Below are 22203 nucleotides of genomic sequence, written 5' to 3'. Positions count from 1 at the left end.
AGATCATCTTTGGAATCAAGACACGACTTTCTGCGAAAGGACTTCAAGATTTCCTTCTTCAAGATTCTCCCTTGTGACTAAGGAGTAGTCACCCTGCATCCGCAGGCACCAACAAGAACACTGCGGTCTGCTGCAAGTCCTTCCTCCGGAATCCGACTGCCCAGCTCGACAAGACTCGGCTTCCCTGGCACCTCTGACCTCTACCCACCTCTACAGCCAAGCTGAGAACCGTGAGTGCGACGAGACCCCAAGGGACCGACTATTGCCAAGACTGCACGACTTCTTCACAGCAAGCCCGCCGAGTAATCTCCTGGCGAGTGCTTTGGGGTCCGAGAAGCCCCAACCCTGAGCAGCTCCAGCACCGAAGAGCAGCCCCCCAGCATCTCCACGATCGGCGTGGGGCCCTTCTGCTTTTTGCTGCTCACCGCGTTGTTTGGCTACTAGCCCGCTGGCTTGTGGCCTTCTGAACGACGCCCGACGACATCACTGCTGCTGGTCTGGTTGCTCCAGACTGGCTCTCGCTCCCTTCCAGAAGAGGAGCACCCCGGACCCTCCTGGTCCACTCAAGACGCCATTTTGAGTCCACCGCGTGGGCTTGAATTAGCCAAGGCTTTGTTGCCCAATCCTGGGTTCTTCGACGCCGACAGCTTCATCCATTGTGGGACAGCTCGCCCCTCCATCCTGGTCGCCGACAACGCCTCCTGGTCCGTGAGATCTGCAGAGCACAGCGTCGCCCACTCACCTAGTCGAGGTGACTACCATCCGGTGCCCTCCTGGTGCCCCCCTGACTACTGGCTAGTAGTCACGAACTTGGTCCCCTCTGCTTTCAGGTATCATCCATCTTCCAGATCCAGGCTTGGATCACCTCGAACTCTCTTCACTGGTCGCCTGCCAGCATCTTCCTTCCAGGCTCCTGGTTCGTCAACGAGGATTCCCGACGTCTTTTGAGACCTATGCAGCTGCAGCCCCTGGGCTAGGTAACTTCGGCATTTCGGTGCCCCAACATAGCCTCACTATCCAAGGGTCAGGATCCACTTTCGTTTTCTCCCTACCAGGTCGGGTTCGCCCGTGAACACTAACTTTACCTTTACTAGCTATCATAGACTTTGTCCCGCATCCCGCGTGAGAGTGCACACTCTGCACCCGAGTCCCCTGGGCCTCCTAGAAGTAATCTAACGATTCTATAGTTAAGTCCTAGCGATTCCAAAGCCTATTAGTACTGTACTTACCTGCTAATAATTTCGCATTCCACTTTTAGAGTATATGGTTTTTCGTGCCCCTCGGGCATTTGTATATACTGTGCTAACTTAAGTATTTTCGTAAGAGTTTTGTTGTGTGCCTAGCACCCTGTCCTCATAAAGAGTACAGGGCTGTTGTGATTCTAATAAATACACTGTTTCTTTTCATAACACTTGTGTGGTGTCCTTTCACTGGGTGTTCAAGGGGTAATGTGATGGTGAAACAGCTGGCTTAACACGCCCTCTAGAGCCTTAGCCTTAGACTGCTCGTATCCATGCTACTAGGATAGCTGGTCTATAAGGTTGACTTACAACCAATCATCAATAAGGGTTGTTTGGACTGATATATAGTGATCACTAGAATAGTGAGCACTGCACATCAGGCCAACTTCTCACACCGACGACATCCGAACCCTTCTCGACAACTGGGAAACAGCGGCAATCATCCTCCTGGACCTCTCCGCCGCGTTCGACACTGTCTGCCACCGCACCCTAGTCCAACGCCTAAGCAACACCGGCATCCAAGAGAAGGCACTGAAGTGGATCATCCCGTTCCTCGCTGGAAGAACACAGAGAGTTCGCTCCGAGGCCACCGAAGTCACCTGCGGCGTCCCGCAAGGATCATCACTCAGCCCCACCCTCTTCAACGTCTACATGAGACCTCTCGCAGCCATCGCACGCCAACACAACCTCAACATCATCTCCTACGCCGACGACACCCAGCTGATCCTCTCCCTCACCAGAGACCCCGACACCGCTAGAGCCAGCCTCCACGAAGGGATGAAAGACATCGCCGAGTGGATGAAGAACAGCCGCCTGAAACTGAACTCAGACAAGACGGAAGTCCTCATCCTAGGAACATCACCCACCGCCTGGGACGACTCCTGGTGGCCCCCAGCCCTGGGCACCGCCCCCAAACCAACAGACCACGCACGCAACCTGGGCTTCATCCTGGACTCCTCCCTCTCGATGACCAGACAAGTCAACGCCGTCTCCTCTTCATGCTTTCACACCCTCCGCAAGATCTTCCGATGGATCCCGGTCGAAACCAGGAAGACGGTCACCCAGGCCCTCGTCACCAGCCGTCTGGACTACGGAAACACCCTCTACGCCGGAACCACAGCCAAGCTGCAGAAAAGACTCCAACGCATCCAGAACGCCTCCGCCCGACTCATCCTGGACGTCCCTCGACGCAGCCACATCTCCGGCCACCTGAGGAACCTGCACTGGCTCCCCGTCAACAAGAGGATCATGTTCAGGCTCCTCACCCACGCACACAAGTCTCTCCACAACCTGGGCCCCAAGTACCTCAACGACCGCCTGACCTTCCACACGCCCACCCTGCGGCTACGGTCCGCTAGCCTCGCCCTCGCCGCCGTTCCACGCATCCGAAGAGCCACCGCTGGAGGCAGATCCTTCTCCTACCTGGCGGCCAAGACATGGAACTCCCTCCCCATCCACCTTCGGCTGACCAAAGACCACCTCACCTTCAGGAGACAACTCAAGACCTGGCTGTTCGAGCAGTAGCGGCCCCCCTCCCCCAAGCGCCTTGAGACCCTTCCGGGTGAGTAGCGCGCTATACAAGTGCTATGATTGATTGATTGATACACGGTCGGTTATATGAGCACGACACACGGCTTAGACGGATATGAATGAGACCCAGACCATGTATACAGCGGGAGGCAACTTGGCAGGTTCGTTGGCAGCAGCAGGGGAGGGGGGAGGGGGAGGCGGGGGGATAGTAGAGGGGGGAACTGTTAGGTTGTTAGCATTGCGGAGAATCAAGTACAGCGAGCACTGCAGAGTGTGGCAGGCAGTCATAGGGTAAGAGGAGGTATGGAGGAGAGACATGATGCCCGGCTGGGCTAGACACTTTGGAGGGCCTTGTGGACATTAAATGATTGGATAATAATGTGTATGTATACTGCTGATTAATAAATGGCAATAACATTTGTTTACAAAAAAGAAACATGGAGCAAAGGTGCCCACATTGGCGCTAGGCAGGAAATTGTGTGCCAGTTCAGGAGGAAAGGAAAGTAATGCATCATATTTCATAAATACAGTGCATTCCTGCCCTTTCACATTGGCATAGGGCAGAAAACTTGTGGTACTGACCTACGCCAATTCCTCATAAATGAGTTATTCATTTATGAGCTCCCTACTCCATCTTAACAGTGATGACAAGAGTGCCAGCCGGTTGAGCCATGTTCTGCATACAAGTGCTCGCTAGTGTGCTAGCAAGTGGGGCCATGTTCCGCATACAAATGAAGATCAGTGTACACACCAGTGGAAGAAGTATTTGCGGACAAGGTTAAGCGAGACAGCCATACTGTCTGGTACCCTGTGGCTGATGATGGAGGCTTTAGACAAGAAGTGACCATCTTAACTAGCTGGGAACAACTGATTAGGAATCCTGTATAAGTCTTCAGTCCCTTCTATGTCCGTGCTTGCATGAGGCATATAAGCATGCAGTTGAAGGTCATTGTCGGATGCACAGGAACGGCAGAGGAAAATCATGACCTTAGTCCAGTGTGTTGAGTACTTCTTCTCTGATGTTGAGGGCACAGTGTTTCCGTTTATAGCTGTGCAGAGAGCCTGGACCAGAAGCCAAGTGGCCCATCATTGACTGCAGGTATGGGGTGAGTTGGTATGCAGGTATGAGGTGAGTTGGTATGCAGGTATGGGGTGAGTTGGGCAGTTACCAACATGTATAGCCCCTTTACAATGCGCAGCGGGTAGAGAATGATCTATAGCTGAACAATCTGTTGTGATCTAGCGAAGGGCCATATTAGTTAACAGCGAAGTATTGATGATGTTGGAACATTTACAACTTTAATAGCTCAGATGTCAGTTTGGGTGAGTGACATGTTGAAGAAGAAAGAGCTAGTAGCAATGCCCTGGGATTATTCAGGTGTGAAACCCAACAGCTTTGCTTGTTGCATCCGGCATGAGGCTACAGGTGAGATGTCCGCTTTCACTGAATCAAAGCCGAGAAGGTATGAGATCTTTGTGCTTGGACCGAGGCTAACAGTTCCTTGTAGGCTTGAACCAGGTCTGGGGTGGAGACTGGTGCTCCCTCCCTTTAGGTTTTCAGGTGGGCCGTGTGGGTACTGATGCCGATGGACTTAAACATCGAGAGTGGAGCCGCGCGGTCACCTGGGACTGGGATATATCCAGGTGTTCCTCCAGGGCAGTAGACCATTGTGTCAACAGTTGGAGTTAATCTGTGCACCAGCTGTTATTTTAGCTTTTATTATGTTTTGTTCTTGGTAATCTGAGAGGGGCTAGGGGCTATTGAGTGATGTCATGGTGTAGCTCTTAAGGGAGACCCGAATTTTATTGGAGGAGGAGGACGTTCCCAAGAGAGTATGATTGAAGAGGTCAGGGTTGACTTTCCTAATTTCTTCTTGTAAGGGTTGGTTCAAGTATAAGGGCTTGCTTGAGCTGGAGACCATCCTCTCTGATACTTTGTTCTCTCTCTCTCTCTCTTCTGTCCACCTCCAGTTTAGAATTGAGAAGACGACGGAGCCCATCCAGCCGAAAGCCCTGCTGAAATTCCCCAATATCTATAGCCCAAAGCTTGCGTTGACCTTACCAGAACTAATCAATTGCGCTGATATTAGGAAGAATCCAGCACCTGAGACTCTGGTTCCAGCAGATGAGGACATCAATAATGGGAAACCCGCGAAGACCCAAGGACCGGCAGGGACGTGTGATCCACCATCGAACAGTAGGTGACCTCTGAACCTTTCCAACAATTAGCACAAGCCACAAGACTTGGCTGTACCCAAGTTTGTTTTCTAACTTTATCTTTACTGGCATTATGTTACATATGACAGTGACGGAAACATGTGGGGCAAAGTGATGTTTCAGAGCCCATCTCCAGTGGCATGATTTGATTTGATTTGATTTAGGATTTATATAGCGCACGATTGCCCGGGGGCGTCTAGGCGCTCAGCGGATAGTCAACCTGTGGAACTCTCTACCCTCACATATCAAAACGGCTCCTACTCTCATCTGTTTTCGTAGGGCATTGAAGACTTGGCTCTTCAACCAATAGGCTTGTGCTTACCACTGTATCTTAAAGTATCATACTGCGCCTAGACACCCTTGGGTAGTAGCTGCGCATTAAAAATTCCATAAATAAATAAAATAAATAAACCTACATCTGGATTATGAATGTGGAATTTAGCTAGAAAATAGCCAGGTTTTCAGTAATTTCCTGAAAGTGAGCAATGTTGGGCTGTTCTTAATCTCTGTTGGGAGTAAACTCCACTGTTTCACTGTGCCTAGAATGAAGCTTCTTCCTCTCCAGCGTGCTTTCTTATATTTGGGTGTCTGAAGAAGTCTACTCTGGGATGAACGAAGGTTTCTAACAGGCTGGCACGAAGAAAAATGTTGTCTCAGAAACCTTCGTCCAGTACCCTGCAGAGCCGTGTAAACTAAACCAAGGGATTAGAATTCTGTCCTTTTTATCATGGGAAGCCAGTGAAGCCATGGTTTCTTTAAGCCATGGGCAATAGGCATGAGAAGGTAATAATGCAAGGTGGCATTGCTCAGTTGTAACCCCCAAGTGTGCCCGTGCTCGCGGAGATGGTGTCGGATCGTGGGCCAGCTGTGCCGGCCCCATCCATCTTCAGTAGGGAGGTGCATGTATAATGGACTGCAGTCCCAGTGGAACCCCAGACTTCTAGTGGGGTAACTGATAACTGAAATGGGGGGCACGGGTGGGGAGAAAAGTGAGGAAGAGTGGGGGACCTCAAATAGAGGACAGAAAGAGGAGTATTGAGAAAGTAGGAAAAAGCCTTTAGGGACCACATGGAATGCAGCACACTGTGAAGTGCAGACATGCATGCTTTTATGTCATGTGATTGAGACTTCTGTGCTATGTATCCTCGAGGGGTTTAACGCATGTCCCCAAACCAGTGCACAACTCCTGAACTGTCCCTTTGGCTCAATAGTGGGTATTAATATGTGAAGAATCAGTCAATGCAAGGAAAAGTTGAGATGGGTTATTCTCCAGGGACATTGCTCATTGTCTGCCATCCCCCCAAGCTAAGACTAGTCTTTTAACCCCATTCTTTAGGGATCTCCCCCGTTTAGGGAACACCCAGTTTACCTCACTTTATAAGAGTCATCCAAGTACTTTGAAGGCCAGAGTGGAGTGGATTCCTCCAGCTTTTCTGCTGCACGCTGCCTACCTTTGCCCCTCTGTATTGCCATCTCTTGGAATTTTCTTGAATGGGTCAGCGTTCCCCTTTTGAATGTTCCTAGGAGGACAGGGGGTACTTTGAGTTTCTTAAAGCAACAGTGCCAGTTTTCTATTCTAGGGTTTGCAGCCTATTACCTAACAATGTCCCATATTCCTTTTCTTTTTCCTTTTAAAAAGGTTGTTAAGATTTTCTATGGTCACCTTTTTATAGTGACGCATTTCCATGTAACTGGCATCTTTTTAAAATGGAAATTCAATTAAATATGGCCATTTATAGCCTTCCTTATTCTGCAAACCTACATATAAAGTGCTATGGTACAAATTCTTATAATAATAATAATAATAATAATAATAATAATAATAAAATAATAATAATAATAATAATAATAATAATAATAATAATAATAATCCACATTTGTAAAGCGCACAATCACCCGTAAGGGTCTCTAGGCGCTGGGGGCCGTCGGGAAGATTAAGCGAGCTATTGCCCAGAGTCGCATGGTGCTGGGCTAACCTGCTGCCGGAGCCGGGGATCGAACCCTGATCCCCAGATTCCAGCGTCAGTCGCCCTAGCCGCGGCGCCACACCTCTCTCTGTATACTTTTTAAAGTGCACCAGGATCGGACACATGTGGGCGTGACTATTCAGTGCTTTGATAAGGATTCCCCTTGAAAAGAACTAGGATTACAGGTTGGTATTTTTCCTTTCTCTGCCCACATGAACTCTCACCACATCATCAGATATCAAGCCAGACACCCGCCTCACACCTCATTTTTTGGTATATAAGCGATATATAAGTGAGACACTACCCATCACTCACTTTTCTGTGACCAGAGCCTAATGTTGCAAGCAAGAAGGACCTCAGACATCTCATCTACTCTTCTATGTCGGACACAACACACCCATGCACGCTGGTACTCCAGATGGGTAACAAGTGCAACTCTATGTTTCTGCACCTGCTTGCAACTCTGTCACACCTGCATGTTCCATCACATGTGAGCCATCAAAATCCATCTACCTTGAGAATGTATAGGTGTACAGCATGCACTTAACACCAACCATGCACATAGACACGCAGTAGGATGATAGAGTATCTCAAATCGCTTCAACACTTCTCTACAATCTAAGCATACCTATTTGCAAAGTCCTGATGGAAAGAATGCGTTTGGTGCCACTCAGATCCTCACACATTCTACAACTTTTCCAAACTGGACACTTCACAACCACACACTTTACAGGCCAAAGTCAATGGCTTTAATAAACATTGAACCAGGTGAGTGCAACATGACCACACTAGTGATAGGAGTAAACTCCGCCACCCCAGTTCAGACATGGCCATATGCAATTCAGTCTGACCCTGTGCCTCATGGGAACAGTCCAGCCCGACCTGCCAAGCCATGTCTTCCCTGGACCGGAATCAAGCATCCTGGGACCGGTTTCTGGCATTACAGCCGTCATCAGCCAGGCTTGCTTGAATTCAGTGGCAAAGTGAGCAAGGGACCCACGTCTGAGCATACCCTGCCAACTTAGGGCGAACAAAGCGACACCAAAGGGGATGATGGACGGAGCATTATAGCAAATCAAACACTCACCCCAGTCAACTGATCTGGGTTTAATCCATCATCATTGTTTAGCTCACTCTGCCACCCCAGTTCAGACATGGCCATATGCAAATCAGTCTGACCCTGTGCCTCATGGGAACAGTCCAGCCCGACCTGCCAAGCCATGTCTTCCCTGGACCGGAAACAAACATCACTTTGTTCGCCCTAAGTTGGCAGGGTATGCCCAGACGTGGGTCCCTTGCTCACTTGGCCACTGGAGTCAAGCTATCCTAGCTGAAGACGGCTGAAATGCCAGAAACCGGTCCCAGGATGCTTGTTTCCGGTCCAGGGAAGATATGGCTTTGGCAGTTCGGGCTGGACTGTTGCCATGAGGCACAGGGTCAGACTGATTTGCATATGGCCATATCTGAACTTAGGGGTGGTGAAGTGAGCTAAAGCATGATGATGGATTAAACCCAGATCTGTTGACTGGGGGTGAGTGTTTGATTTGCTCAAACGCTCCGTCCATCATCCCCTTTGGTATGGCTTTGAAGAAGAATACCCACTGGCCAGTTGTGTATTCAGTCACAGGCGACGTCACAGCTGCGCTGAGAGGGAGCCTGGGAGCTGAGAGCAGGCAGGAACACCCCTCCCTGCCAGGGGACTCCAAAACGGGCCCTCCAAAAAAACAATCCTTGTTATCGTTTAAACGATGGTATTTTGCACAATACTCCCTTAAAAGGCGTCCAGTTTACGAGCAGTTCTGAGGTGAAACGTCATGATGTACTGTAGTATTCCGGGGTCGGGCATGTACCAGGGACCGCTGCTTCCCTCCATCAGTAAGGCAGGCGCGTGCTGGGGCACAGGGACTATCAGTGCAGCAGGTGCAGTGACACCAGGGACTGAGCGGCCCACTGCACCCAAATTATAGCTCTTTTTTTGCCACCACACAAAGTGATGGGGGAGTGGGGGCACACGAGGGAGGCTGCAGCTTTTTTGGGGGCCGCTGTGGGGTGGCCGGGTGGGGGGTCTCCCTGGCCTCATATGGTCAGTCTGTCTCTGGTTTCAGGTAGACCTGGTTTCTTCTTCGTCTTTCTTCTGCTGCTTCATTTCCATCCGTCCCTCCGCAGTTGGGAACGGAATACAAATAGCTCCGGCTCCCCCCGTACGCCCCCCCCCCACCCCCCCACCCTCTGCTCGTGCAGCGCTCCGGCTCGGTGCTCCTCGCCCCCATATCTCGTCTCCGCCGTCCAGGAAATCTATTTTTATCCGCGGTGCTGAGCAGCCGGCTGGGCCCTGGCACAGCGCCCAGAACCGAGCCCACGTCCTCGGAGCGCAGACAGCGCCGCGGCTCGTCTCACCGGGCCCAGGACGTGACCCCCGGGACCGCCAGAGCATACATTACAAGATAACAAGGTTAGGTATGGATCCGGGCTTTTTATAGCCGCACACATCCATCAATGGCCGCAGATCTGTTTATAACTCCGGGCAGAGGGCTCGCAGGCCTCGGATGATGACATTCGAGCCCATCACAGGCGCAAATCAGCTTGCAGCTGAAATGCTAACACCTTTTGTGGATTACAAGAGAGCAGTGCAGAACAACCCCCACTGTAAACAATCCGTGCACAGCAGGGAGTCCACAGACCTTCATGTTTCTCTGCAGGAAATTGCTGTGAGTGGCAGCTGACAGAAGTTTCTTATTTTTGGTTTTGTTTTTGTCTCGTTGGACCTTGAGGGGGGTCACCCCTTCTCTGGGGATGCTGTGGCTGTTACACCTTGTTCTGTCTTCGACTACCTGTCTCCTGAACATTTGTAAAGCGCTCTGACACCTGCAAGGGTCAAGTTCGCGCTATATAAAACTTTAGAAATAAGTTAAACTCTTCACCAGCCCGCCTACATGTGAATGCATTACCTACTCTACGTCACATGTGTCTGCTACACTTGCTTTGCATGTTACATGCTGTCGCGCTTCCCCTACAGAAGACACAGGAGCCTTACTGATGGCAGGAGACACTTCTTTATTCACCAGTGTCTACCTCCTAACTAACTGTTCTCCCCCTTGCTTCCTTTCCTCCCCACGCCCCTTCCTCTGCTGCCTGTCCTGTCGCAGACAGGGATCAGGCAGTCACGTCATGACATCTCCCCCTTTTGTACAAAGTCTTACTGTGTCTTAGATTACTTCAATGAGACGCTCCGGCCGTCTAGTTTGTCGTCTGGGTCGATCAGCCTGTTCTGGTGTCCTGATTCGGTGAGGTGTGTCCTAGATCCATGGCGGTTTCCTGTGAGCTTCTGGGTTATCCACTCATCTTCAGTTTCTGAGGCGACCATGATTGTCCCTCGGGAGGTGACCGTGAAGGGCTCAGCTTTATGGCGGCACTCCGTCTTCTTTTGTGGCTCTTTTCGATTGACGCTCGATCTCTTCTGTGAGTAGATGTTGTTCTGGTTCTCTTCCGAGCACCCGCATATAATTCTACTTCCTTTTGTCTCGTCCGGTCGAGGGCAACACTGTCCTCCTGTTCAGAGTCATGCATGCCAGCCGGTAGGGCACTATCTGACAGGGTCATCCTAGTTTTGTTAGGGGCCTCATCTGCTGCCTCTGGTTGTCCCGCCCCGAGACTGGGGAACCTTTTAGCTATCTGGGCATGGACCTCTTTCTCTCTCATCAGATGATGATCTGTCGCTGTCACCACGCCCGGCCTTCCTTGCGGAGTGACTGGATAGCCTTTTCCCATCCAGTTGGTAATGCCACTTATGTCTGTTTTCCTTCTGTAGGCCCTTCGAGTCAGCCTCGCTGATCCCATTAGGGGTGACAGTATATTGCTGATGTCTTGATATACCTGCGGCTGACATGACATGTTGTCTTGTGGGGTGAGTGGGTATTCAGAGACATTGGTGAGAGCTGTGTCGCTCTGGATAGGAAGAATGTTCGGTGGTTCTGTGGTGTGTTCGAGTGGTTGATGCCATGGCCATTGTCGGGACCATGACTCGGTCGACCTGAGAGATCGGAGAGACATGCTTTCTGAATCGGAGGGGTCTTTTGTTGATGCTCTTTGGGAACCTTCCTTTGAGGGCGTCTTGAATGGTAGATTTCCGAAACGGGTAGGCCATGACAAGCTGCTCCTCGAGTCAGAGTTATCTTTCGGATAATTCTCCGGGTACCTTTCTCGAAGTGGCTTCTGTGCCATCTCACTGGGGAGGTTGTTTGACAACCACATGTTTGTCCGTCTTGTGCGGCTTGCTTCTTCCTCCCGCTTGTCTTGTGGGTTGACATCTGTGTTACGGGTGTGACCGTGTATTGATGTCCAGTGTTGGCGTGACTTGTCCAGTCCTCTATGGTTTGTCATTCTTGCATCTTTGTTGGGCAGGCTGTCATCTGGTCCATTGGTGCAGTCTGTCCCACTTGACACGTCCTCTGCTTCAGAATCGTTTTCACCATGTGTTGAATGACTCCTTGAGGTTGAATCACTCCTTGAGGTTGTGTCAGTGACGCTGTCGCAATCCTGGGTCATCTCAGTCTTTTGTGTTGACTCAGAGTATTTCATGTCACTTTGTCTCTCCCGCAGTCTGGTCTCTGGTCTGCCTTCATCCTCCCCGTTTCTGGCTTTGTTTGCTTCTTGGGTTTTATTTACAGACATGAGAGATATCTTTTTCCTGGTACCTTTGTGTCTTGCACTCGGGTGCACTTCTTTTGATAATTCTCTTGCTTTAACCCGCACTCCAACTTCGGCCTTCCTGATGATTTCCTCTAGCGACCACTGCCCTCGAAGAATCTTGCGCTTTGTGTTAGTATTGGAACAGCCTTCAATTACCCGGAGTCTAATTGCTTCCTCATTTGAGAATGTGTTGAAATGGCAGCATTGTACCAGGCTTTTCAGCCTTGTGATGAAGTTTGGCAGAGATTCTCCTGGTTCCTGCTGGGCTGCATTGAAAACTATGCGTTCATGATCTACGTTTTCTTGTGTGTTGAAGTGGATGCGTAGCGTCTCTTTGAGGTGTCTATATGTCTCTGTGTCCTTTGCTGAAAACGTCCTGACTAGGCGTCGGCCTTCGTGACCCAACAGCTGACGTAGTAATAATAGACAGTTGCTATCTCTTTGCTCGCCGGTTGTTTCGAGAAATGCATCTAGTGATTCTAGCCACCGGTTCCATCTGGGACCCAAACTCCGGCCACTGGACTGTGTCACTGGGGGTGGTATTCCAATGCAGGGTTTAGATTTACGTGCCTCCTTTCGCACTGACATGATGGGGGCAAGGCCTCGTACGCCACTGTCAGGTGTGTCCACCGGTTTGACCTTCCCTTTTCACTACCAACCTGGCTCGGTGTCCACCCTCAGCGTGACCGGCTCAGTAGACCTCAGTGAATTCCATATGGCTGATACTCAGCTGCAGCATGCACGGCTCGTGTCTCAGGGGTTTCTGCTTTCTGTAATGTAGCGTGCTGGCTGCAAGTATTTTGTGTTTCCTCAGCGCCGGTACGTGGCGATGTCGCTATCTTGTTCTCATATACCTTTTTACGACTAGTGCAGGTTACCAGTCACTTAATTGACGAACGGAAGCTTCCTCGATTTTTGTTTATTCGTGTTTCCAGGTCATTCATGTTCTTGATTTCCTTTGATTTCAGTTGCTTACGTTCACGTGGTGTTGGAGGTTTACCATGGGACTTGTACTTGCTCAGGCTTTGTTGCGTTTGACACTTGCATGGGCTGGGGCTTGTTGCATTCGCAATTGACGTTTGCTTGTGTGTGTGTGACATTCAGGACGTGCGGTTGCTCGTGTTTGTTTACATGTGAAACTTGCATTTGCTGGTATTCGTTCACATTTGGAATTTGCATTTGCTTGTGCTTGTTTCTATTTTCGATTTCACCCGTGCTGGTATTTGTTGCGTGTCACTGTTGCTTTGGCTCGTGCTTGTTGTCGGAATACCTTTGATTCATTGCATCCTTTGTTACTTGTGCTCGTGTTTGTTTTAGTTCAATTCTTGCATTTGCTAATGCTTGTTATGTTTGTCGTCGCCTTGCACTTGTCAAAGTTTGTTCACTATGGCTCTTGCACTTGGCTGTGCTTACTCCCTGAGATCTCGTCTTTCGCGAGATTTAGCTCTTTCCCTATGCTGCAGGCATTCGGCACCCATTCACAACACTCACCAGGTGCAGGGGGGCCCTTTCCTGGGCGCAGAGGCTGCTAATGTCTCCACAACTGTGGCGAATGGTACAAGGGTAACTGGGGTGAGCTCGCAGCATCACGTCCGATGACTCACGCTTCAGGGGTGAGTTCCTGATTCTTCCGCGCGCAATCGCGCTTCCTCAGCGTTATACTTAAGAAAAGGTGTGCACAGGATCTAAATGTCCATTCAACTGGCTAAACATCCGTAGCCTCGTAAGCGAAAGGCATCTGCTTTGTGTTTCTACAAGATGGACATCGTTGTCCTTGAGGCAGCGCTCCTTCTGGGGAGGACTTTTATTTTGATACACCCCGACCAGGTCTGTTCAGAAAAAAAGAAGCCGCAGGCTGCCGTGTTAATCGCACTGCTTGTCTCCTGGTGGGTAGGAGGCTTCCAGGCAGATAAAGCCCTCCAGACAGGCAGACTTAACGTGAACCTTTGAATTCACGAGTTCCTCAGCACTCCACGCAGCTTTCCGGCCACGGAGCTTCGGACCAGTATGGGTCATGCAGGCTGATTGTTGCTGGGCAGGACTCACCCTCTCATTCACGATCGGTGCAGCTGCTCGTCGGGTGCTTCCCGATTTTCGCGCCGTTTCCGCGCTGATTTTCACTTTGGCCACACTTCTGGCTGATTGAGGCGTCGCACGCCGGGCGTCTTCTTCACTTAGGCAGGCAGCTTGGTGGAGTCCACCGGATACCGCTTTTGGCAGCAATCAGAGGCAGCGTGTGAGCCCTTCAATTTTCGCGCTCCACACGCGCCGCTCCGACACAGGCTGCAGGCTCTCTGTTCACGGCCGCTTACAGGCGGCAGGGGTTTGAGCGATGTGGGTGTCTGAATGACCATCCCACCCTCGTCGCCAGTGTCGCGCTTCCCCTACAGAAGACACAGGAGCCTTACTGATGGAAGGAGACACTTCTTTATTCACCAGTGTCTACCTCCTAACTAACTGTTCTCCCCCTTGCTTCCTTTCCTCCCCACGCCCCTTCCTCTGCTGCCTGTCCTGTCGCAGACAGGGATCAGGCAGTCACGTCATGACATCTCCCCCTTTTGTACAAAGTCTTACTGTGTCTTAGATTACTTCAATGAGACGCTCCGGCCGTCTAGTTTGTCGTCTGGGTCGATCAGCCTGTTCTGGTGTCCTGATTCGGTGAGGTGTGTCCTAGATCCATGGCGGTTTCCTGTGAGCTTCTGGGTTATCCACTCATCTTCAGTTTCTGAGGCGACCATGATTGTCCCTCGGGAGGTGACCGTGAAGGGCTCAGCTTTATGGCGGCACTCCGTCTTCTTTTGTGGCTCTTGTTCGATTGACGCTCGATCTCTTCTGTGAGTAGATGTTGTTCTGGTTCTCTTCCGAGCACCCGCATATAATTCTACTTCCTTTTGTCTCGTCCGGTCGAGGGCAACACTGTCCTCCTGTTCAGAGTCATGCATGCCAGCCGGTAGGGCACTATCTGACAGGGTCATCCTAGTTTTGTTAGGGGCCTCATCTGCTGCCTCTGGTTGTCCCGCCCCGAGACTGGGGAACCTTTTAGCTATCTGGGCATGGACCTCTTTCTCTCTCATCAGATGATGATCTGTCGCTGTCACCACGCCCGGCCTTCCTTGCGGAGTGACTGGATAGCCTTTTCCCATCCAGTTGGTAATGCCACTTATGTCTGTTTTCCTTCTGTAGGCCCTTCGAGTCAGCCTCGCTCATCCCATTAGGGGTGACGGTATATTGCTGATGTCTTGATATACCTGCGGCTGACATGACATGTTGTCTTGTGGGGTGAGTGGGTATTCAGAGACATTGGTGAGAGCTGTGTCGCTCTGGATAGGAAGAATGTCCGGTGGTTCTGTGGTGTGTTCGAGTGGTTGATGCCATGGCCATTGTCGGGACCATGACTCGGTCGACCTGAGAGATCGGAGAGACATGCGTTCTGAATCGGAGGGGTCTTTTGTTGATGCTCTTTGGGAACCTTCCTTTGAGGGCGTCTTGAATGGTAGATTTCCGAAACGGGTAGGCCATGACAAGCTGCTCCTCGAGTCAGAGTTATCTTTCGGATAATTCTACGGGTACCTTTCTCGAAGTGGCTTCGGTGCCATCTCACTGGGGAGGTTGTTTGACAACCACATGTTTGTCCGTCTTGTGCGGCTTGCTTCTTCCTCCCGCTTGTCTTGTGGGTTGACATCTGTGTTACGGGTGTGACCGTGTATCGATGTCCAGTGTTGGCGTGACTGGTCCAGTCCTCTATGGTTTGTCATTCTTGCATCTTTGTTGGGCAGGCTGTCATCTGGTCCATTGGTGCAGTCTGTCCCACTTGACACATCCTCTGCTTCAGAATCGTTTTCACCATGTGTTGAATGACTCCTTGAGGTTGAATCACTCCTTGAGGTTGTGTCAGTGACGCTGTCGCAATCCTGGGTCATCTCAGTCTTTTGTGTTGACTCAGAGTATTTCATGTCACTTTGTCTCTCCCGCAGTCTGGTCTCTGGTCTGCCTTCATCCTCCCCATTTCTGGCTTTGTTTGCTTCTTGGGTTTTATTTACAGACATGAGAGATATCTTTTTCCTGGTACCTTTGTGTCTTGCACTCGGGTGCACTTCTTTTGATAATTCTCTTGCTTTAACCCGCACTCCAACTTCGGCCTTCCTGATGATTTCCTCTAGCGACCACTGCCCTCGAAGAATCTTGCGCTTTGTGTTAGTATTGGAACAGCCTTCAATTACCCGGAGTCTAATTGCTTCCTCATTTGAGAATGTGTTGAAATGGCAGCATTGTACCAGGCTTTTCAGCCTTGTGATGAAGTTTGGCAGAGATTCTCCTGGTTCCTGCTGGGCTGCATTGAAAACCATGCGTTCATGATCTACGTTTTCTTGTGTGTTGAAGTGAGTGCGTAGCGTCTCTTTGAGGTGTCTATATGTCTCTGTGTCCTTTGCTGAAAACGTCCTGACTAGGCGTCGGCCTTCGTGACCCAACAGCTGACGTAGTAATAATAGACAGTTGCTATCTCTTTGCTCGCCGGTTGTTTCGAGAAATGCATCTAGTGATTCTAGCCACCGGTTCCATCTGGGACCCAAACTCCGGCCACTGGACTGTGTCACTGGGGGTGGTATTCCAATGCAGGGTTTAGATTTACGTGCCTCCTTTCGCACTGACATGATGGGGGCAAGGCCTCGTACGCCACTGTCAGGTGTGTCCACCGGTTTGACCTTCCCTTTTCACTACCAACCTGGCTCGGTGTCCACCCTCAGCGTGACCGGCTCAGTAGACCTCAGTGAATTCCATATGGCTGATACTCAGCTGCAGCATGCACGGCTCGTGTCTCAGGGGTTTCTGCTTTCTGTAATGTAGCGTGCTGGCTGCAAGTATTTTGTGTTTCCTCAGCGCCGGTACGTGGCGATGTCGCTATCTTGTTCTCATATACCTTTTTACGACTAGTGCAGGTTACCAGTCACTTAATTGACGAACGGAAGCTTCCTCGATTTTTGTTTATTCGTGTTTCCAGGTCATTCATGTTCTTGATTTCCTTTGATTTCAGTTGCTTACGTTCACGTGGTGTTGGAGGTTTACCATGGGACTTGTACTTGCTCAGGCTTTGTTGCGTTTGACACTTGCATGGGCTGGGGCTTGTTGCATTCGCAATTGACGTTTGCTTGTGTGTGTGTGACATTCAGGACGTGCGGTTGCTCGTGTTTGTTTACATGTGAAACTTGCATTTGCTGGTATTCGTTCACATTTGGAATTTGCATTTGCTTGTGCTTGTTTCTATTTTCGATTTCACCCGTGCTGGTATTTGTTGCGTGTCACTGTTGCTTTGGCTCGTGCTTGTTGTCGGAATACCTTTGATTCATTGCATCCTTTGTTACTTGTGCTCGTGTTTGTTTTAGTTCAATTCTTGCATTTGCTAATGCTTGTTATGTTTGTCGTCGCCTTGCACTTGTCAAAGTTTGTTCACTATGGCTCTTGCACTTGGCTGTGCTTACTCCCTGAGATCTCGTCTTTCGCGAGATTTAGCTCTTTCCCTATGCTGCAGGCATTCGGCACCCATTCACAACACTCACCAGGTGCAGGGGGGCCCTTTCCTGGGCGCAGAGGCTGCTAATGTCTCCACAACTGTGGCGAATGGTACAAGGGTAACTGGGGTGAGCTCGCAGCATCACGTCCGATGACTCACGCTTCAGGGGTGAGTTCCTGATTCTTCCGCGCGCAATCGCGCTTCCTCAGCGTTATACTTAAGAAAAGGTGTGCACAGGATCTAAATGTCCATTCAACTGGCTAAACATCCGTAGCCTCGTAAGCGAAAGGCATCTGCTTTGTGTTTCTACAAGATGGACATCGTTGTCCTTGAGGCAGCGCTCCTTCTGGGGAGGACTTTTATTTTGATACACCCCGACCAGGTCTGTTCAGAAAAAAAGAAGCCGCAGGCTGCCGTGTTAATCGCACTGCTTGTCTCCTGGTGGGTAGGAGGCTTCCAGGCAGATAAAGCCCTCCAGACAGGCAGACTTAACGTGAACCTTTGAATTCACGAGTTCCTCAGCACTCCACGCAGCTTTCCGGCCACGGAGCTTCGGACCAGTATGGGTCATGCAGGCTGATTGTTGCTGGGCAGGACTCACCCTCTCATTCACGATCGGTGCAGCTGCTCGTCGGGTGCTTCCCGATTTTCGCGCCGTTTCCGCGCTGATTTTCACTTTGGCCACACTTCTGGCTGATTGAGGCGTCGCACGCCGGGCGTCTTCTTCACTTAGGCAGGCAGCTTGGTGGAGTCCACCGGATACCGCTTTTGGCAGCAATCAGAGGCAGCGTGTGAGCCCTTCAATTTTCGCGCTCCACACGCGCCGCTCCGACACAGGCTGCAGGCTCTCTGTTCACGGCCGCTTACAGGCGGCAGGGGTTTGAGCGATGTGGGTGTCTGAATGACCATCCCACCCTCGTCGCCAGTGTCGCGCTTCCCCTACAGAAGACACAGGAGCCTTACTGATGGAAGGAGACACTTCTTTATTCACCAGTGTCTACCTCCTAACTAACTGTTCTCCCCCTTGCTTCCTTTCCTCCCCACGCCCCTTCCTCTGCTGCCTGTCCTGTCGCAGACAGGGATCAGGCAGTCACGTCATGACATCTCCCCCTTTTGTACAAAGTCTTACTGTGTCTTAGATTACTTCAATGAGACGCTCCGGCCGTCTAGTTTGTCGTCTGGGTCGATCAGCCTGTTCTGGTGTCCTGATTCGGTGAGGTGTGTCCTAGATCCATGGCGGTTTCCTGTGAGCTTCTGGGTTATCCACTCATCTTCAGTTTCTGAGGCGACCATGATTGTCCCTCGGGAGGTGACCGTGAAGGGCTCAGCTTTATGGCGGCACTCCGTCTTCTTTTGTGGCTCTTGTTCGATTGACGCTCGATCTCTTCTGTGAGTAGATGTTGTTCTGGTTCTCTTCCGAGCACCCGCATATAATTCTACTTCCTTTTGTCTCGTCCGGTCGAGGGCAACACTGTCCTCCTGTTCAGAGTCATGCATGCCAGCCGGTAGGGCACTATCTGACAGGGTCATCCTAGTTTTGTTAGGGGCCTCATCTGCTGCCTCTGGTTGTCCCGCCCCGAGACTGGGGAACCTTTTAGCTATCTGGGCATGGACCTCTTTCTCTCTCATCAGATGATGATCTGTCGCTGTCACCACGCCCGGCCTTCCTTGCGGAGTGACTGGATAGCCTTTTCCCATCCAGTTGGTAATGCCACTTATGTCTGTTTTCCTTCTGTAGGCCCTTCGAGTCAGCCTCGCTCATCCCATTAGGGGTGACGGTATATTGCTGATGTCTTGATATACCTGCGGCTGACATGACATGTTGTCTTGTGGGGTGAGTGGGTATTCAGAGACATTGGTGAGAGCTGTGTCGCTCTGGATAGGAAGAATGTCCGGTGGTTCTGTGGTGTGTTCGAGTGGTTGATGCCATGGCCATTGTCGGGACCATGACTCGGTCGACCTGAGAGATCGGAGAGACATGCGTTCTGAATCGGAGGGGTCTTTTGTTGATGCTCTTTGGGAACCTTCCTTTGAGGGCGTCTTGAATGGTAGATTTCCGAAACGGGTAGGCCATGACAAGCTGCTCCTCGAGTCAGAGTTATCTTTCGGATAATTCTACGGGTACCTTTCTCGAAGTGGCTTCGGTGCCATCTCACTGGGGAGGTTGTTTGACAACCACATGTTTGTCCGTCTTGTGCGGCTTGCTTCTTCCTCCCGCTTGTCTTGTGGGTTGACATCTGTGTTACGGGTGTGACCGTGTATCGATGTCCAGTGTTGGCGTGACTGGTCCAGTCCTCTATGGTTTGTCATTCTTGCATCTTTGTTGGGCAGGCTGTCATCTGGTCCATTGGTGCAGTCTGTCCCACTTGACACGTCCTCTGCTTCAGAATCGTTTTCACCATGTGTTGAATGACTCCTTGAGGTTGAATCACTCCTTGAGGTTGTGTCAGTGACGCTGTCGCAATCCTGGGTCATCTCAGTCTTTTGTGTTGACTCAGAGTATTTCATGTCACTTTGTCTCTCCCGCAGTCTGGTCTCTGGTCTGCCTTCATCCTCCCCATTTCTGGCTTTGTTTGCTTCTTGGGTTTTATTTACAGACATGAGAGATATCTTTTTCCTGGTACCTTTGTGTCTTGCACTCGGGTGCACTTCTTTTGATAATTCTCTTGCTTTAACCCGCACTCCAACTTCGGCCTTCCTGATGATTTCCTCTAGCGACCACTGCCCTCGAAGAATCTTGCGCTTTGTGTTAGTATTGGAACAGCCTTCAATTACCCGGAGTCTAATTGCTTCCTCATTTGAGAATGTGTTGAAATGGCAGCATTGTACCAGGCTTTTCAGCCTTGTGATGAAGTTTGGCAGAGATTCTCCTGGTTCCTGCTGGGCTGCATTGAAAACCATGCGTTCATGATCTACGTTTTCTTGTGTGTTGAAGTGAGTGCGTAGCGTCTCTTTGAGGTGTCTATATGTCTCTGTGTCCTTTGCTGAAAACGTCCTGACTAGGCGTCGGCCTTCGTGACCCAACAGCTGACGTAGTAATAATAGACAGTTGCTATCTCTTTGCTCGCCGGTTGTTTCGAGAAATGCATCTAGTGATTCTAGCCACCGGTTCCATCTGGGACCCAAACTCCGGCCACTGGACTGTGTCACTGGGGGTGGTATTCCAATGCAGGGTTTAGATTTACGTGCCTCCTTTCGCACTGACATGATGGGGGCAAGGCCTCGTACGCCACTGTCAGGTGTGTCCACCGGTTTGACCTTCCCTTTTCACTACCAACCTGGCTCGGTGTCCACCCTCAGCGTGACCGGCTCAGTAGACCTCAGTGAATTCCATATGGCTGATACTCAGCTGCAGCATGCGCGGCTCGTGTCTCAGGGGTTTCTGCTTTCTGTAATGTAGCGTGCTGGCTGCAAGTATTTTGTGTTTCCTCAGCGCCGGTACGTGGCGATGTCGCTATCTTGTTCTCATATACCTTTTTACGACTAGTGCAGGTTACCAGTCACTTAATTGACGAACGGAAGCTTCCTGGATTTTTGTTTATTCGTGTTTCCAGGTCATTCATGTTCTTGATTTCCTTTGATTTCAGTTGCTTACGTTCACGTGGTGTTGGAGGTTTACCATGGGACTTGTACTTGCTCAGGCTTTGTTGCGTTTGACACTTGCATGGGCTGGGGCTTGTTGCATTCGCAATTGACGTTTGCTTGTGTGTGTGTGACATTCAGGACGTGCGGTTGCTCGTGTTTGTTTACATGTGAAACTTGCATTTGCTGGTATTCGTTCACATTTGGAATTTGCATTTGCTTGTGCTTGTTTCTATTTTTGATTTCACCCGTGCTGGTATTTGTTGCGTGTCACTGTTGCTTTGGCTCGTGCTTGTTGTCGGAATACCTTTGATTCATTGCATCCTTTGTTACTTGTGCTCGTGTTTGTTTTAGTTCAATTCTTGCATTTGCTAATGCTTGTTATGTTTGTCGTCGCCTTGCACTTGTCAAAGTTTGTTCACTATGGCTCTTGCACTTGGCTGTGCTTACTCCCTGAGATCTCGTCTTTCGCGAGATTTAGCTTTTTCCCTATGCTGCAGGCATTCGGCACCCATTCACAACACTCACCAGGTGCAGGGGGGCCCTTTCCTGGGCGCAGAGGCTGCTAATGTCTCCACAACTGTGGCGAATGGTACAAGGGTAACTGGGGTGAGCTCGCAGCGTCACGTCCGATGACTCACGCTTCAGGGGTGAGTTCCTGATTCTTCCGCGCGCAATCGCGCTTCCTCAGCGTTATACTTAAGAAAAGGTGTGCACAGGATCTAAATGTCCATTCAACTGGCTAAACATCCGTAGCCTCGTAAGCGAAAGGCATCTGCTTTGTGTTTCTACAAGATGGACATCGTTGTCCTTGAGGCAGCGCTCCTTCTGGGGAGGACTTTTATTTTGATACACCCCGACCAGGTCTGTTCAGAAAAAAAGAAGCCGCAGGCTGCCGTGTTAATCGCACTGCTTGTCTCCTGGTGGGTAGGAGGCTTCCAGGCAGATAAAGCCCTCCAGACAGGCAGACTTAACGTGAACCTTTGAATTCACGAGTTCCTCAGCACTCCACGCAGCTTTCCGGCCACGGAGCTTCGGACCAGTATGGGTCATGCAGGCTGATTGTTGCTGGGCAGGACTCACCCTCTCATTCACGATCGGTGCAGCTGCTCGTCGGGTGCTTCCCGATTTTCGCGCCGTTTCCGCGCTGATTTTCACTTTGGCCACACTTCTGGCTGATTGAGGCGTCGCACGCCGGGCGTCTTCTTCACTTAGGCAGGCAGCTTGGTGGAGTCCACCGGATACCGCTTTTGGCAGCAATCAGAGGCAGCGTGTGAGCCCTTCAATTTTCGCGCTCCACATGCGCCGCTCCGACACAGGCTGCAGGCTCTCTGTTCATGGCCGCTTACAGGCGGCAGGGGTTTGAGCGATGTGGGTGTCTGAATGACCATCCCACCCTCGTCGCCAGTGTCGCGCTTCCCCTACAGAAGACACAGGAGCCTTACTGATGGCAGGAGACACTTCTTTA

General features: G+C 50.6%; 1 protein-coding gene across 1 annotated transcript in view; it reads left to right on the top strand.

Moving 5' to 3' along the window:
- The window catches only part of SYT13 (synaptotagmin 13), a 162680-nt gene that overhangs the window by 68952 nt on the left and 71525 nt on the right, over positions 1-22203 (top strand). The window contains exon 2 of the mRNA XM_078684368.1: positions 4743-4968. Within this exon, the coding sequence (XP_078540494.1) occupies positions 4743-4968 (226 nt within the window). The remainder of the gene's footprint in view (positions 1-4742; positions 4969-22203) is intronic.

Source organism: Lissotriton helveticus, chromosome 3_2, assembly GCF_964261635.1.
Source record: "Lissotriton helveticus chromosome 3_2, aLisHel1.1, whole genome shotgun sequence".
Classification (NCBI taxonomy): Eukaryota; Metazoa; Chordata; class Amphibia; order Caudata; family Salamandridae; genus Lissotriton; species Lissotriton helveticus.
Note: the sequence above shows the minus strand (reverse complement) of the source record. Positions and strands in the feature narration are given on the sequence as shown.